General features: G+C 37.7%; 1 protein-coding gene across 4 annotated transcripts in view; it reads left to right on the top strand.

Moving 5' to 3' along the window:
* The window catches only part of NELL2 (neural EGFL like 2), a 443340-nt gene that overhangs the window by 312287 nt on the left and 111675 nt on the right, over positions 1–19378 (top strand). For all 4 annotated transcript variants that reach the window (XM_067009131.1, XM_067009130.1, XM_059081587.2 and 1 more), the window contains exon 15: positions 17571–17693. In XM_067009131.1, the coding sequence (XP_066865232.1) occupies positions 17571–17693 (123 nt within the window). The remainder of the gene's footprint in view (positions 1–17570; positions 17694–19378) is intronic.

Genomic DNA, 19378 nt, shown 5'->3' with positions numbered 1-19378 from the left:
TTTACCTTTTTCTCTTTTTGTGAGTGTGTATGTGTATGCTTCTTTGTGTGATTTTGTCTGTATAGCTTTGCTTTCACCATTTGTCTTAGGGTTTTGCCTGTCCTTTTTTTTTTTTTTTTTTTTAGTATAGTTTTTAATGCTTATTTTCATTGGTGGATTTGTTTCTTGGGTTGGTTGCTCTTTTCTTTCTTACTTTCCTTTTTTTAATTATTTGAAATTTTTTCCATTTTTAGTATTTTTTAAATTTTTATTTTAATAACTTTATTTTGTTTTATTTTTTTCTTTATGTTTTTCCTCCCTTTTCTTCTGAAGCATATGACTGACAGGGTCTAGGTGCTCCGGCCAGGTGTCAGGCCTGTGCCTCTGAGGTGGGAGAGCCAAGTTCAGGACAGGGTCCACCAGAGACCTCCTGGCTCCACGTAACATCAAACAGCAAAAGCTCTCCCAGAGATTTCCATCTCAATGCTAAGACCCAGTTCCACTCAATGACCAAAAAGCTACAGTGCTGGCACACCCTATGCCAAATAACTAGCAAGACAGGAACACAACTCCACCCATTAGGAGACAGGCTGCCTAAAATAATGATAAGGTCACAGACACCCCAAAACACACCAACGGATGTGGTCCTGCCCAACAGAAAGACAAGATCCAGCCTCATCCACCAGAACACAGGCACCAGTCCCCTCCACCAGGAAGCCTACACAATCCACTGTACCAAACTTAGCCACTGGGGGCAGACACCAAAAACAAAGGGAACTACGAAGCTGCAGCCTGTGAAAAGGAGACCACAAATGCAGTAAGTGAAGCTAAATGAGAAGACAGAGAAACACACAGCATATGAAGAAGCAAGGTAAAAACCCACCAGAACAAACAAATGAAGAGGAAATAGGCAGTCTACCTGAAAAATAGTTCAGAGCAATGGTAGTAAAGATGATCCAAAAATCTTGGAAATAGAATGGAGAAAATAAAAGAAACAATTAACAAGGACCTAGAAGAACTAAAGAGCAAACAAACAATGATGAACAACACAATACATGAAATTACAAATTCTCTAGAAGTAATCAATAACAGAATAACTGAGGCAGAAGAACGGATAAGTGACCTGGAATATAAAATAGTGGAAATAACTACTGCAGAGCAGAATAAAGAAAAAAGAATGAAAAGAATAGAGGACAGTCTTAGAGACCTCTGGGAAAACATTAAACGCTCCAACATTTGAATTATATGGGTCCCAGAAGAAGAAGAGAAAAAGGAATGGACTGAGAAAATATTTGAAGAGATTATAGTTGAAAACTTCCCTAATATGGGAAAGGAAGTAGTCAAGTCCAGGAAGCACATAGAGTCCCATACAGGATAAATCCAAGGAGTAACATGCCAAGACACATACTAATCAAACTATCAAAAATTAAATACAGAGAAAAAAATATTAAAAGCAGCAAGGGTAAAACAACAAATAACATACAAGGGAATCCCCATAAGGTTAACAGCTGATCTTTCAGCAGAAACCTTGCAAGCCAGAAGGGAGGGGCAGGACATATTTAAAGTGATGAAAGTGAAAAATCTACAACGAAGATTACTCTACCCACCAAGGATCTCATTCAGATTCGACAGAGAAACTAAAACCTTTACAGACAAAAAGAAACTACAAGAATTCAGCACCACCAAACCAGCTTTACAACAAATGCTAAAGGAACTTCTCTAGGCGGGAAACACAGGAGAAGGAAAAGACCTACAATAACAAACCCAAAACAATTAAGAAAAATCATAATAGGAACATACATATCAATAACTACCTTAAACATAAATGGATTAAAAGCTCCAACCAAAAGACACAGACTGGCTGAATGGATACAAAAACAAGAGCCATATATATGCTGTCTACAAGAGACCCACTTCAGACCTAGTGACACATACAGACTGAAAGTGAGGGGATGGAAAAAGATATTCCATGCAAATGGAAATCAAAAGAAAGCTGGAGTAGCAGACAAAATAGACTTTAAAATAAAGAATGTTACAAGAGACAAAGAAGGACAGTACATAGTGATCAAGGGTAAAATTCAAGAAGAAGATATTACAATTGTAGATATTTATGCACCCAGCATAGGAGCACCTCAATACATAAGGAAAATGCTAACATCCATATAAGGGGAAATCAACAGTAACACAATCATAGTAGGGGACTTCAACACCGCACTTTCACCAATGGACAGATCATCCAAAATGAAAATAAATAAGGAAACACAAGTTTTAAATGATACATTAAACAAGATGGACTTAATTGATATTTATAGGACGTTCCATCCAAAAACAACCAAATACACTTCCTTTTCAGGTGCTCATGGAATATTCTCCAGGATGGATCATATATTGGGTCACAAATCAAGCCTTGGTAAATTTTTTTTTAACATCTTTATTGGAGTATAACTGTTTTACAATGGTGGGTTAGTTTCTGCTTTACAATGAAGTGAATCAGTTATACATATACATATGTTCCCATATCTCTTCCCGCTTGCATCTCCCTCCCTCCCATCCTCCCTATCCCACCCCTCTAGATGGTCACAAAGCACCGAGCTGATCTCCCTGTGCTATGTGGCTGCTTCCCACTAGCTATCTATTTTACATTTGATAGTGTATCTATGTCCATGCCACTCTCTCACTTCATCACAGCTTACCCTTCCCCCTTCCCATATCCTCAAGTCCTTACTCTAGTAGGTCTGTGTTTTATTCCCATCCTACCCCTATGCTCTTCATGACATTTTTTTTTCTTAGATTCCATATATATGTGTTAGCATACGGTATTTGTTTTTCTCCTTCTGACTTACTTCACTCTATATGATAGACTCCAGGTCTATCCACCTCATTTCAAATAACTCAGTTTCATTTCTTTTAATAAGCCTTCGTAAATTTTAGAAAATTAAAATTGTATCAAGTATCTTTTCAGACCACAAGTTTATGAGACTACATATCAATTATAGGAAAAAAATCTGTAAAAAATACAAACACATGGAGGCTAAACAATACACTAGTAAATAACCAACAGATCACTGAAGAAATCAAACAGGAAATCAAAATATACTTAGAAACAAATGACAATGAAAACACAACAACCCAAAACCTACAGGTTGCAGCAAAAGCAGTTCTAAGAGGGAAGCTTATAGCAATACAATCCTACCTCAAGAAACAAGAAACAGCTCAAATAAACAACCTAACCTTACACCTAAAGCAATTAAAGAAAGAAGAACGAAAAAACCCCGAAGTTAGCTGAAGGAATGATCATAAAGATCAGATCCAAAATAAATGAAAATAAAATGAAGAAAACAATAGCAAAGATCAAAAAAACTAAAAGGTGGTTCTTTGGGAAGATAAATAAAATTGATAAACCATTAGCCAGACTCATCAAGAAAAAAAGGGAGAAGACTCAAATCAATAGAATTAGAAATGAAAAAGGAGAAGTAACAACCGATACTGCAGAAATACAAAGGATCATGAGAGATTACTACAAGCAACTGTATGCCAATAAAATGGACAACCTGGAAGAAATGGACAAATTCTTAGAAATGCACACCCTGCTGAGACTGAACCAGGAAGAAATAGAAAATATGAACAGACCAATCACAAGTAATTAAGTTGAAACCGTGATTAAAAATCTTCCAACAAACAAAAGCCCAGGACCAGATGGCTTCACAGGCGAATTCTATCAAACATTTAGAGAAGAGCTAACACCTATCCTTCTCAAAGTCTTCCAAAAGATAGCAGAGGGAGGAACACTCCCAAACTCATTCTATGAGGCCACCGTCACCCTGATACCAAAAGCAGACAAAGACGTCACAAAGAAAGACAACTACAGGCCAATATCACTGATGAACATAGATGCAAAAATCCTCAACAAAATACTAGCAAACAGAATCCAACAGCACATTAAAAGGATCATACACCATGATCAAGTGGGGTTTATCCCAGGAATGCAAGGATTCTTCAGTATAAGCAAATCAATCAGTGTGATACACCATATTAACAAATTGAAGGAAACCATATGATCATCTCAGTAGATGCAGAGAAAGCTTTTGACAAAATTCAATACCCATTTATGATAAAAGCCCTCCAGAAAGTAAGCACAGAGGGAACTTAGCTCAACATAATAAAGACCATATATGACAAACCCACAGCCAACATCATTCTCAGTGGTGAAAAACTGAAACCATTTCTCTAAGATCAGGAACGAGAAATGGTTGTCCACTCTCACCAATATTATTCAACATAATTTTGGAAGTTTTAGCTACAGAAATCAGAGCAGAATTAGAAATAAAATGAATTTGAATTGGAAAAGAAGAAGTAAAGATATCACTGTTGGCAGATGACATGATACTATATATAGAGAATCCTAAAGATGCTTCCAGAAAATGACTAGAGCTAATCAAGGAATTTGGTAAAGTAGCAGTATACAAAATTAATGCACAGAAATCTTTTGCATTCCTATACACTAATGTTGAAAAATCTGAAAGAGAAATTAAGGAAACACTGCCACTTACCACTGCAACAAAAAGAATAAAATACCTAGGAATAAACCTATGTAAGGAGTCAGAAGACCTGTATGCACAAAACTATACGACACTCATGAAAGAAATTAAAGATGTTACAAACAGATAGAGAGATATGCCATGTTCTTGGACTGGAAGAATCAACATCTGAAAATGACTCTACTACCCAAAGCAATCCATAGATTCAATGCAATCCCTATCAACTACCAATGGCATTTCACTGAACTAGAACAAAAAATTTCACAATTTGTACAGAAACACAAAAGATCCCTAATAGCCAAAGCAATCTTGAGAAAGCAAAACAGAGCTGGAGGAATCAGGCTCCCAGTCTGGTACTGGCACAAAAACAGAAATATAGATCAATGGAACAAGATAGAAAGCCCAGAGATAAACCCATGCATATATGGTCACTTTATTTTCGATAAAGGAGGCAAGAATATACAATGAAGAAAACACAGCTTCTTCAATAAGTGGTGCTGGGAGAACTGGACAGCTACATGTAAAAGAATGAAATTAGAACACTCCCTAATACCATACACAAAAATAAACTCAAAATGGATTAAAGACCTAAATGTAAGGCCAGACACTGTAAAACTTATAGAGGAAAACATAGGCAGAACACTCTATGACATAAATCACAGCAAGATCCTTTTTGACCCACCTCCTAGAGAAATGGAAATAAAAATAAACGAATGGGACCTAATGAAACTTAAAAGCTTTTGCACAGCGAAGGGAACCATAAACAAGAAGTAAATACAACTCAGAATGGGAGAAAATATTTGCAAATGAATCATTGGACAAAGGATTAATCTCCAAAATTACAAGCAAGTCATGGAGCTCAATATCACAAAAACAAACAACCTAATCCAAAAATAGGAAGAAGACCTAATAGACATTTCTCTAAAGAAGATATACAGATTACCAACAAACACATGAAAGGATACTCAACATCACTCATCATTAGAGAAATGCAAATCAAAAGTACAATGAGGTATCACCTCACACTGGTCAGAATGGCCATCACTGAAAAATGTACAAACAATAAATGCTGGAGAGGGTGTGGAGAAAAGGGAACCCTCTTGCATTGTTGGTGGGAATATAAATTAATACAGCCACTATGGAGAACAGTATGGAGGTTCCTTTAAAACCTAAAAATAGAACTACCATATGACACAGCAATCCCACTACTGAGCATATACCCTGAGAAAACCATAATTCAAAAAGTGTCACTTGCCAAAATGTTCATTGCAGCTCCATTTACAATAGCCAGGATATGGAAGCAACCTAAGTGTCCACCGATGGATGAATGGATAAAGATGTGGCACATGTATACAATGGAATATTACTTAGTCATAAAAAGAAATGAAATTGAGTTATTTGTAGTGAGGTGGATGGACCTAGAGTCTGTCATACAGAGTGAAGTAAGTCAGAAAGAGAAATACAAATACCGTATGGTAACACATATATATGGAGTCTAAACAAACAAACAAACAAAAAAGGATCTGAAGAACCTAGGGGCAGGACAGGAATAAAGATGCAGACATAGACATAGAGAATGGACTTGAGGACACAGGGAGGGGGAAAGGTAAGCTGGGATGAAGTGAGAGAGTGGCATGGACATGTGTACACTACCAAATGTAAAATACCTAGTAGGAATCAGCCACATAGCACAGGGAGATCAGCTCGGTATTTTGTGACCACCTAGAGGGGTGGGATAAGGAGGGTGGGAGGGAGATGCAAGGGGAGGAGATATGGGGATAATTGTATATTAGTAGCGGATTCACTTTGTTATAAAGCAGAAACAAACACAACATTGTAAAACAATTATACCCTAATAAAGATGTTTAAAAAATAGTAATTAATGTAAGATTTGACAGCTAGCAAAAGGCAGAGCTGGGATCTGAACTGAGGTATGCTGACTCCAACGTCCTTACTCTTAATAATACTATTGTGGCTTTTAAATGCTGTGATGGAATTAAGCACAAGGCTCCATGGGTCCTAAGGGGCTCAGCTAAATTAGACTGACGGAGTTTTAAGGAAGGTTTTCTGAAGAAGGAATCATTGTTTGATCTGAGTGGGAGGTGAGTAGGAGAGGTAGACAAAGAAAGTGGGGAAGGGCCTTTGGGGCAAAAAGCAAGGATGCATGTGTGAAATGTACAGGGATTGGCTGGTATGATCCTTGGCCTTTAGTAGAATCTCAATTAATATCATCATTAATAAATAGATGCCGTGGGGGAGTTATAAATGATGCAGTATGGTGAGAGCAAAATGTCATAATGAAAGTCTTAATGAGTAGGCGGTGCCTTGACGGCTAGTTAAAACAATGGGATGTCACTAGAAAAATTGAGAAGAGAATGGGGCAGAGATAGACAATATCAGTTTTTATTTGAAAAGTCATTCTGCTAATGCTTTGGAAACGTACAAAACTGGGGGCAGCGTTTTCATAATGAGACTAGTGCAGTAATCCAAAGGAGATATTTCGTGCCCAAATATGGGCAACTGCAGAACAGTGGGTACGGAGATGGGGGATAGGGGTGAGAATTGCCAAGGAAGTAGAATCTGGATGAATTGGTCCCTGGATGCAGTGAGTGAGAGGAAGTGCAGAGAGGTCTGTGGTGACTCCCAGATTCCTGGTTTGGGAGGAAGAAAGGCTTATTGGTACACGTAGCTACCGATTCATCTGTGGGTGGGAAACCTGAGGATGTTCTTTCCTGATGGCCTGGTGGTTTTCTGTGAAGTTGTTGGGAGGTTATGTGCCAAGAGTGAGGGAATGAGGATGGGGCAGGCATTTTAAGAGAAAACAGCAAAGCTGCTGAGGGGAATGGAAGAGAAAGCAGGAGATGTACAGAATTGTCACTACAGGATACATACCTTGAGTAGTTTGCATTAGCAGATCTCTGAATGTTTTTCATGTTAGAGACGTACTTTATGGTGATTGATTCACTCATTAACAAATAGTCACTGGAGATCAATTTTGTGCCATTTTGTTGGATGTTGGGGGGCAATTGATGAATTAGACCCAAGGCTTTAGCATCTAGGTGGTTATCTGACAGATTTGGGGTGGGGAATTTTTACTTAGTTTCTTGTCATCATCAGTAGAGTAAATTCAATTTCCTAATATGATCTTTGCTTTTACATTTTAACTTCTTAATTCTATTTTCTTCTTTTCCTTAAAAACCAAATCAAACCAAACTAAAACAAGAACAAGAATAACAGAATCCCTAAAGAAGCCCTCTTATTTCTATTCATCTCACCACCGTCTTCCCAGTCACCCAGATTTGAAACCTGAGCTATTTTTAATCCCTCTTTCTTTTGACTCAAAAATGGATTCACTGTGGGGCGCATTAGTTCTGTGTTTAAATCTGCCCCTCTTTCTCCATCACTGTAGTCCTTTCTATTGCAGGCTCTCTTTTCAACAGTTTCATTCCACAAAACATAGGAACTGGGCTGTATAAAATGAGTAAGACACGATTGCTGCCTTAAAGGGATTTGAATCTTATGATCTGGGGGTGGGGGGATAGCTTCTCAGCTATTCTTCCTGTGTCCTTGTAGTACTTCCTTATGCTGTGCAGGTACATTACCCAACACAGTGCTGGGCAGATAATAAGCTCTCAGTTTCTGTCTATTTGCTTTCTTCCATCTCCACTTCCCCTTCTCCTCCCCTTCCTCTTCCTTATCCCTTTGTTTCACCTCTCAGTGTTGCACAGACTCTTTTCTCAACTCTCAGTAATAATCTAACTCTGATTCAAAAGGAGAAGAATAAAAGGAAGAAAGAAGGATTAAGGAGAGAGAAGGAGGCTGGCTTGCTAACACGGGGCTCCTACTTTGTCAAGGAAAGTTAGCCTCTCCTCATCTGCATATTACAGTTAATTTCCCTAAAAATCAACGTTAATTTTATCATTCTACCTTTTATTGTACAGGGGGAAGTGGCTATTTATTGCCCTCCAGGATAAAATCACGCTGTACTCCTGACCTGTTCACACTGTTCCTTCTCTTCCCTGTCAGTCATTACCTGTGCCAGCTCAACCGCTGAACAGCCCTACCATACCCCATGCTTTTGTCTTTTGCTCATATGTGTCCCCTCCGAAGTCAGTGTGTAGTTATGTGTACTGGCCCGTGAAGAGCTTCAGAACAAGAAAGCCCGTGGGTCTGCAAGTGAGACCTCTTAATTTACTCTGAAAAGAGTGATGACAATGGTGAGTCCCCAGATAATATATGCCATCTCTATTTCTCAAATGAAACAACTCTTTGGACTTAAACCACGGTTCCTTAGTACATTCACAAGATAATTATTCTATGGCAGGTCTTTTCAAAGTGAGTCCAAACTGAAAATGAAGAATGTTCTCTATTACAACTCAACAATTACGAGATAGTTTGGGGGTTTATTGGAAAGAACTGGAATCCCTTCCTTCCTTCTTATCCCTCCTTCCTTCCTTCTTATCCCTACCCATGCTCTCTCCATATGGAATACTTGTTCCCATCTTTACCCTTTTCCTGTTAGAACCCTTCCTATCCTTTAAGACTCACTTTTTTGGCCTATTTGTTATATGACACTTTCCCAGGATTATGGGAATACCACTCAGTCGATCTTCATCTCTTCCTCTTTAAGCCTTTTGAAATCTTTGTTTATAGGTTATAGTTTTTTCAAACATTGAAGGCTTTTGGCCTTGTCACTTCCTAGCTGTGTGATGTTGGGCAAGATGCGTCCTTGCTCTGGGAAAGCTCTCTGTTCCTATTTGTAAAATAAGAGGAATAATAATACCGACCTGGAAAGGTTTTTGTGAAAGGCTGAAGGGGATAATCCATATAAAACACTTAGTGCAGTTCTCTATAGCATGTAGTAAGCACTTAAAAATTAGCTATTGCCATTATTAGTGTTATTTTCTCCCTTACAGCACTAAACAATGGCTGCAATATATCACAGTTCTTATCTATTCACATCACCAATCCTGTAATAGTTCAAAAGTTTCTTGAGGTCACAAATCCCATTTTGATGCATCTTTGCCTCTTCTGGAGCACTAGAATCAGACAGCAGAAGTTTCATAAATGTGTGTTGAAAGAACAAATCAGATAGTCAGAAAACTATCTGACTGATGGTTAAAAGTATTTTGTTGCCCTACAATGTGTTCAGACAAAGCTTATTTCCTGAAACACCAAATAGGACGAAACAAGATTTTGCCATAAAAATAGAATGTGAATTACTTTGTGAAATTACTGTAAGGGTAGAGAGGAAATTTGAGTGTGCTTTGGTTGTTAAGATTCTTGATCAAATAGGGATTAGGCAAGGAGGCTGAACATACAGTGAAAAGATTAGAAGAAAATAAACCAAGCATGTCAGAGGAAGGAAATCTGAACAAATTCCGAGTTGCTGAATGAACTGAAGAATAACAAGAAGTCAGTATTGAATTGGTGTGATCAATGAACAGGAAACTTGAGTAGTGAACAAGACATGCTTGGGTGTTAAAAATGAGTTTTAGTGGGTTTACTGCTGTTGTAGGCATTGAACAAGTTGAAAGTATAATTTCTTATAGTTACTTGAATAGTGTTAAAAGTAAAAGTAGATTTCTGTTAAAATGACATTGTACTAAATAGATTTTTCTCTGTAATATTAAGTGAGTAAATAAGGTAACCATAAGAAACAAAATGAATAGCTTTGGGTAAGCATGATAGAGGTTTCTTTTTCCTCAATATAACAATTAAAAGTTATTTCAGTGGAATTTTGGATACCAGAAAAATGTCCAAAGTGTATTTGATTTCAGAGAAGATTATGAAGAGAGCAAATCTGTGAGACATTTAGGTTTTGCAAATTGAAATAGAGGACATCATCTAGCTAATAACGACAAAATGAATTTTCCCACTGAAGTAGATAAGAAGATGAGAAGGTAACTGATAGTTGTTGAGTGTCTATGAACTGCCAGGGTGCTTACCTTCATCATTGAAGTTTATTCTTTGTAACAGTTCTCTAACATAGGTCTTAATTTTCTCATTTTAAACTTAGAAAGATCAGCTAACTTTCACACGGCCACTGAGAACTTAGGATAAAATAGAATCTCAAACCAAGCCTGTCTGGAAAGCATATGTACCACACTACCTCCCTGCTATTGCTTATTAAAATAGTACATAATTTTCTCATATTTCTACTTTGTCTTCACATTTACCGAGGGTCCTAGTACAAAACAGTTGATGGAGGATATTTTAAGCTAATGAATTGTAACAATCATCCTTACGAAGCAGTAATCGTTAGGACAAATGTTTTGATTTCAGGGCTGTGTCTTGCTGGTGGCAGTGAGCACAATATTGGTCTTCACATACCAGACCACTAAATATCTGTGGAGGGGAAGGAAGGAGGGATAAGAAGGAAGGAAGGAGGGATAAGAAGGAAGGAAGGAGGGATAAGAAGGAAGGAAGGAGGGATAAGAAGGAAGGAAAGAGGGATAAGGAGGAAGGAAGGAGGGATAAGAAGGAAGGAAGGAGGGATAAGAAGGAAGGAAGGAGGGATAAGGAGGAAGGAAGGAGGGATAAGAAGGAAGGAAGGAGGGATAAGGAGGAAGGAAGGAGGGATAAGAAGGAAGGAAGGAGGGATAAGAAGGAAGGAAGGAATTCCAGTTCTTTCCAATAAACCCCCAAACTATCCAGTAATTGTTGAGTTGTAATAGAGAACATTCTTTATTTTCAGTTTGTACTCACTTTGAAAAGACCTGCCATAGAATAATTGTCCTGTGAATGTACTAAGGAACTGTGGTTTAAGTCCAAAGAGTTGTTTCATTTGAGAAATAGAGATGGCATATATTATCTGAGGACTCACCATTGTCATCATTCTTTTCAGAGTAAATTAAGAGGTCTCATTTGCAGACCCACGGGCTTTCTTGTTCTGAAGCTCTTCACGAGCCAGTACACATAACTACACACTGACTTTGGTGGGGACACATATGAGTGAAACTCATGGATGAACTGCTGCAAACCTCATTGATATCGTAAGGCAAGCAGTCTGGTCTCTGGAAATATAAGAGGAAAATAACCAAGCACCTCTTCACTTTTGAGATAAACCACCCATCTAAGCATCCAGTTTGATGGTGTTATCAGTAAACTAGGATTATTACACTTCCATTGGCTTCCTTGCTGCAAGACTTATTCAGTCTTAAGCCTGAGGTAGCTTGTTCCCAGGTTAAGACCTGAGGTAGATTGTCACTAGGTTTACAGCCATATCCTGCTACATTCTAAGAGAGAATTTGCTCACTGTAAATTTATATTCCAGGAAACACTTGGGTCAGGGAAAGTGAAACAGTTTTCTTTGTGGAACTTACCCCTGTATGTTGTGATAACTGCTGTTTTCCCAACATTTCTAGATTTGGAAAGGAAAGTAGAAGATGCAGCATAGACAATATAATTCTTGTGACTGGAGAAATCTATCAGAGGAAAAGAAAGATTCTCTGAGGGTATTGGGCCAGCTATGAAGCTATATTACATTCTGTTACCAGAAGAGTGGAATTTGCTGTGTAAAAATGTCAACCCAAGGATCTAGTATGTTGCTGGGGGATATAAAACAGAATCCTCGAGAAGCAGTGGACGTTGTTACTAGGGCCTGACCACTGGTATCAGAGGAGAGGACTCTTGGACATTGGAGTTATCTGGTTACCAAACTACATTACGGTTGAGCTTCCAGAGATTTTTAAGCTGGGGAAATTAGTGCTGGAGTCCAAGTTCTGTGAGCTGGTTACTTTGTTTTTCAGGCATTTGTACATGACCATATTGATATCTTCCTTTTATTTTGAAAACATCTCTCAACTGTGTGAAAATGTGGATTTTAGTATGAACAGAAATTACCTCAGTGTTTTGCCCTAAGAGTTCTATAATTTTTAATAAGGCTCCTATAGGGTTAAAAAATACTAGAAAATACAATAAAGACATGATAACTTCCTAATTGTGAAACATTAGAAGACTTGTAATGTGTAAACATTCAAAACCTCTGGATAATTACAAAAAAGAACACTAGGATAAAAAAACAGATCAGGGAAAACCTACGCAATAAATGTGAGGAGGCCCTATTGCATAGCAATCAATAACCTAGCTTTTGGAGTCAGATGTTGTGATTCACAGCTCTACCACCTACCAACTGTGTGATCTCAGGCGAGATGCTTAGCTTCTATAAGCCAAGTTTAATTTTCTGAAAAATACTAAGGTTTCCTAATTAATATGAGGATTAAATGAGATAGTGTATATTACAAAGTATGTGGTATGCAAGCACTGAAATAGAACTAGGATTATTACAAGTCATTCAGGTTCAGTCAAATTCGTAAGAGACTCAAGATTCTAAAAACAAAAGAAGCAAAGTATGTAAATGCTGTTTCAGCTTGGAACCTGCCTCTTCCCCACACATGCATAAAAAATATCCATGCCAAATGCCCTGCTCTCCATGAAGTCATTCTTGCATTTCCACCTGACCCAACTAGAAATGACTTCCTCCCTTGATCTCTATGACCTTTTAAAACAGAGATTACTTCCTTGCTTCAGCATTTCTCATAATGAAGCCATGCACTAAAGGCACTTGTGTTTTTGTCTTATCTCCCCAACTAAACTATAAGCTTTGTGAGGATAGCTACTATTTATAATCATACTTTTAATCCCGAAAAGATCCTAAAACACAATAGACATTGAAGAAAATTGTATTTAATTGAATTGAAATGTAGATATATTTAAATTACTTTTCACTCCTATTTTCTGTAGTATTTGCCTTTTGTATCATAGTGAAATTCTCGAGTAGAACATGTGCTATGTGTATTGCATGTCTGTGCTGAAATCATAGTGAGAAAAGCTATATGAATTTTAGAATGGCCGTCTTGTCTCTAGGTAGTACATTCATTCTGGAAACAGCTCAATATGAATACCAATTTTAAAATCCAATTTGAATCCAACTCTATGTCATTCTGACTGATGATCTGTTGGGTGTTGAGTCTTAAAATGATTTTAGATACATTAACTTAAAACAGGTTAGGAGTTAATCAGTGAAACTGAAGTATTATTGTTATATGTAACATCTGCATTTAGATAAATTCAAATGTGTATATTATTACTTTATTTTCATAGAGGAATTTTACTATACTGACCCTTGTCACTGGTATGAAATCAGTTTTACATAGTATGTAAAGATGCAGAGCATACAAAATATGGCACTCAGGACAAATCTTTGCTAGCTATCACTGTAACATTATCTTTTCTGTATATAAGGTACTGTAATAATTGACACCCATACTACTTTTGTTTAGAACTGTTGAGGGGTGATGTTTTCTTTCTATAATTTTTTTCCTTTTTTTTCCATTTTATTTAAATTTATAATTCATAGGTACAAAAGTGATTAAATTTTCATTAAAATTATTATGTGCTAATATTTTTAAAGAAAAGAAAAAGAAAGGGGTGCATTCAGTTTCAATCCCAGCTATTGTTTGGACTGTCATGTCACATGAACAGTAACATTTTATCTGAGGATATGAAGATAGCATTGGATCTTATGGATTGGATATTCTGAACATCAGATCTGATGTGTCTGCTTTTCAATATATGTGAAATAAAACTAAGAAGTCATTCACAATTATATCCTGACATGCTCTTCTTAAACACTGGAATGTAATATGGATTTAAATTCTGCCTTAATATTTCCCTCCTTATTTTATTTAATTGTATGTATTATATGTTAAAAATGTTGAAGGAAGTATTAAAAATGGATAGGCTGACTGGTGGGTTGGTGGTGGAGTCCTTAGGGGTATGTCAGTCAGGGAAACAGTAAGAAGTTGACATTTGACCAAAAGTGGATATGGAGCAGCAATAATTATTTATTGAGATGACCTTATAGAATATTTGCTCCTTGCTTCATTCACATTCTCTTTTTTAAAGGTCTGTCAAATTAAAGTTAATTCTTCTGTGAGATTACAGTCCAGGCATTTTAAAAGGCTTTTCTTAAGATCACAGTTTAGTTGATAATTGTGAGTATAACCAACTTTATTTTAAGTAGTTTGAAAAAAATTAAAGTGACAATATAAAAGAATTAATACTTTCTGTTTTCAAAATATGTCCTGCTATCTTAATTAATATTTGAAATATCCCAAACCAAATAAAACACCACCATAGTAAAATCAGTAAAAAAACAGCTTAGGTTTCAGTAGCTTTCCATTTGGTGTCTAGTCTGCAATTGAACAAATTGGGATTGACTTAAATGATAACGGTATAGGAGGTATGTCCTTTGGCTGCGTTGGGTCTTCTTTGCTATGCGCGGGCTTTCTCTAGTTGCGGCAAGCAGGGGCCACTCTTCGTTGCAGTGTGTGGGCTTCTCATTGCGGTGGCTTCTCTTGTTGAGGAGCACGGGCTCTAGGCACACGGGCCTCAGTTGTTGTGGCTCACAGGCTCTAGAGTGCAGGCTCAGTAGTTGTGGCTCACAGGCCTCAGTGGTTGTGGCTCGCAGGCTCTAGAGTGCAGGCTCAGTAGTTGGGGCTCACAGGCTTAGTTGCTCCGCAGCATGTGGGATCTTCCCGGACCAGGGCTCAAACCCATGTCCCCTGCATTGGCAGGTGGATTCTTAACCACTGCACCACCAGGGAAGTCCCTGGTCACTCATTCTTTCAATCATTTATTCAAGATACTTTCTTTGAATGTTGAAATGAAATACAAAGAAAAATATAAAATTCTTCTCCAAAAATTCACACTCCCAGGTGGGGCATGAAAATAGAGAACCAAGGAGAAGTAGACACTTATGATAAAATATAGTAAAACAACCTTGTATCTGGTGCTAGGGGAAAACAGACAGAAGCCCCAGCTCTGTGGGAGGGCAAGAGAGAGGTATTTTCACAGAAAACATGCCATTTTAGTGTAATCTTTAAAAGTAGTAAGAGTTTTGCAGGAGAATCCATGGGGCAGGCACTGCAGGGAGAGGGGACAATATATGTACAAGTGTGCGCCAGTGCATTTAAAAACCTGAAAATTGTCTTCACCCTTGAGTTGCTTAGAAGCCACTTATTCATTTCAGTGGCCGCCGGGAGTAAAGGGCAAACAAGATTCCAGGTTGTGTAATTAGTTAACATTTGTTGAACATTATCATATTGGTTGCTAAACTGAATCTTGTTAGGTCCTTCCTCTACCCAGTGAGTACCGTCTAATTAAGAGGACAGCCAAGACAGGGATGAAAACAACATCAAATCAATCAGCAGCTGTCTTTAAAGGGCCCCACGGCTGTCTATATAGAGATTTATAGATTCACTGCAGCCCTTTGAATTGCAGTGGGAAGAAAATTGGCAGCAGCTGCAAACTTCACAGTGTGGTTTTATTTTGCTTCAGGCAGCTGAACCCAGAAGTAGGTGGGCTGCCCATTCTGGTCCCTCCGATATTTAATAGTGTCCAAGGGTATCCCCGATTAGGACACCCATGTGTAATCCAGCCATTTTCTAAGCTATCATCAATATGCATGAATTTATTAAGAACTCTGAAATATTCTGATTCTAGATAATAAAGGTGGAATTTTATATAATTGGGGGAAATTCAGTCAGGAATTTGGAGAATATCTATTTGTGTAATTCTAAAACCTTAGTGATTGAAATCTGTCTGAAAGGTTATTGGGAATATTCTTTATAGATTTTATTATAGGCCTATAGCTAAAACTATCATAACTCTGTGCTTGCGTAACACAGGACATAGAATCATGAAATGTTAATCTTTATTTTTAAAAAATAAAACAAAGAGCATTCTATTTTAGTATTATAGTTAAAATAAATGATTTTAGTCGAATCTCAACTACATATGTCAAAGGCAATTTTTTTTTCAAAATTACAGATACAGTACTATTATGTTGTCTAGAATAATATAGAGAGAGATACATATTGTTTGGAATGCAAAAAGTTCTAAAGTGAAAAAGCAATATTGCTTTTTGCTTTGATTATTTATATCCTAGTGAATTAATGGCTCGATCAATGTAAGTGTATTAAAATATATATTTAATTTTAGACCTAAATACTATTTATGTAAGAGACTGGGTAATAAGTAGTGAGGCTGTAGGGATTTTAGATGGCTGAACTAACTTGTATGCATTTCCTCACTTGTATTTCATTTCCTACTCATCTTGATTTCGATGTTAGATCTATTTTCTTTCTCATATTTACTGTATTTATTCCTCACACATTTTTGCTGAACACTGAGCTAGCATTCTGAAGTTGCCTAATATTTCCATGAACTTGGGCAGGCTACTGAAGCACTCTGAGCCACCACTAACTCATCTTTAAAATGGTGATAATGACATTGGTTCTGCCTCTCTCACAGCAGGGCTGTGAGAATCAAATGATTCAGTGCTTTTGAAAGTGTCAAGTTACACACAGTTAAAGGAGCTATCATATTGATTGTATATCTCAGAGTTTGCATTTGCACATATTATAAAGGCAAGTTTTAATCTTATTTAATAAAAGTGTGATACTTCCTTTGCAGAAAGCGGGAACTTACTAAGAAACTCAGATATTCCCCCAGCAGCTTGCACGTGTATCTTTATGCCTGCAAGTGTGGATGTAGATGTTAACTGCGTCTAATTCCACAGGGCTTCAAGTCCATTATCCCGCAGGTCAGGATTCATGGAGCAATACAGTTACACATACTTTCCTATCACCCTTTCCATGCTACAGGAAAAAGTTAGGTAGCAGACTTATATCATGAGATAATTCCCCAAATATTAACCACTGAGACTGTAGACAGCTGGCTCTGGGATCTACTTCTGAGAATTAATCCCCATCCTTCCCTCTCCTCTCCTTCTATTCCTTGCTCCTACTGGTGGGCCTTGTATCCAAATCCTTTTGTGTTTAAGGTTTGTGGATGTGTATACTATGTATGTGCTTCAAGAGGAGTATACAGTACTTCAAAATACAAGCTCTTCATTAATAGGTAATTTGTGTATGTCTTTGTTGGAAAGAAAGACATAGCATACAATAACAAAGATGAAGGTGCAATTTAAAGCACAGTGGTTTTGAAAATCTGTCTTTGAGTAACAAAAACGTATCCTCATTTCAGAACATGATGAGTGTGTCACAAATCAGCACAACTGTGATGAAAATGCTTTATGCTTCAATACTGTCGGAGGACACAACTGCGTTTGCAAGCCAGGCTATACCGGGAATGGAACTGCATGCAAAGGTAAAAGATTTAGGTGCTGGCACCTCTTCCATTAGGGATAATGCAATCCATCTCTTCCTCCCTCCACCCTTTCTCATCACTGTTACCTGCCTTCTGGGTACTTCCCACAGCCATTGAGAACTTTGAAGTGTAGCTCATGGGCTTCCTCTTGGATTACGTCAGTGTTTAAATGGCCAAACTGTTCAACAACTCTGATTTAATGCTCCATGACCTCAACCACAGTGGTTTCCACCTCTATTCCTCTCTAGTGGAATCATAGCCATAATCACATCCTGGGCATTTTTGTACAGAACTATTCCACTCTAGAAATCTAAACTTTAGCTTTTTATTATCTAACCCCACATCCTCTGCTTCCAGTTTGCCCACTCTGTTCTTTCCACAGTTTTTCATCTTTAATCTCTCTGACCTGTCCTTTTCATCCAGATTACCAGTCTCCTCCCAGGTTCCGATATTTCTTTTTGAGTCCAAACATCACAGCCATATTTTTTTCAGCAGCCCTATCAACCCATTTGTTTTACTACTGTGATCCACTGTGAAATATCTATTTGGGGGTCAGTCTGAGAGGTTTTTTTCTCTGCTCTCTCTCTCGAGCTAAGTACTAATTAACTGAGAATTTTAGGTTTCTATGTGTTATCATTTCCCATTTTACCTGGTTTGTCATTACCAATCAATAATTCTCGGGTTTTCATTTCCATCAGCGGATATTCCAGCTGTAGTCCACCACCATCCATTAATTCACTCTTTAATCCATGCCCTCATTTTCCTTCATCAGATGAGCTTACCTCCCACTTCACAAGGAAAACGGAGGTTCTATTCTGGAAACTCCACCAACTTCCATAGGATAAAGCCCATATTCCTTATTATGTCATATAGATTTATTTATCATTTGTCTAATTCAGGCATTTTAAGCTTCAAAACTGGTCCATTCCTCAAATGTACTGTGTTCATTATCCTGGAGTTTACCAAAATTAATTTTCTTTGTTACATGTATATGGGAGACAGGAGATAACGAGGAATTGTTGCTAATGCCATGTCCTTTGGTCATGACTTTCAGACCTGGTCTACAATCATACAATGGATGCAGATAGGAATGGGCCAGAGGGTTACTCTGTCAAAGTCTATGGAACTCTGTCGTTTAGAGCATTGTAAAAGCCTATGCATTTGGGAGTCTAAATCCCACAAAGATTTTCTCAGAAACTGGATGGATCCTGAGGAAAGCTAGACTTTCAAGTCCATAGCATGGTATAAATGCACCCTTAGGACTTCCCCAAAGCATCTGGATGTTCTGAGAGTTAAGATTTCATCTGGGAGCCCAACAGCTTCTCAATCTTATTTGCATTTGACTCTCACTCCTTATTAATGCAAAAAATAAAGTTTATACCGTAAAGAATTCTTGAAGCCATGAGAAGATGCAGACAGATAATTCTTATCTTTGAAGGAAGGAGAACTTTCCAGCGTCTACAAATTTCTTCTGGAAATTAGGACTATAGGTTGCCTGAGTAAAGACTCTCCGTTCCTCTGTGTGTCTGATGGGAACATCAAAAGCTGAGAGAGAAGTAGTTTAGCTGTAGGATCTGAATCACTGAGTCCTATTCTCTAGCAACAGGCTGCAGCCTTGCAAATTACTCCAAGGATGATATACACATGGTCTGGTGGGTGTACCCTTTCTTTTCATGAGGCTTCAA

This window comes from Kogia breviceps, chromosome 12 (assembly GCF_026419965.1).
Source record: "Kogia breviceps isolate mKogBre1 chromosome 12, mKogBre1 haplotype 1, whole genome shotgun sequence".
NCBI lineage: Eukaryota > Metazoa > Chordata > Mammalia > Artiodactyla > Physeteridae > Kogia > Kogia breviceps.
The sequence above is the reverse complement of the archived record's forward strand: the minus strand, read 5'-3'. Positions and strand labels throughout refer to the sequence as shown.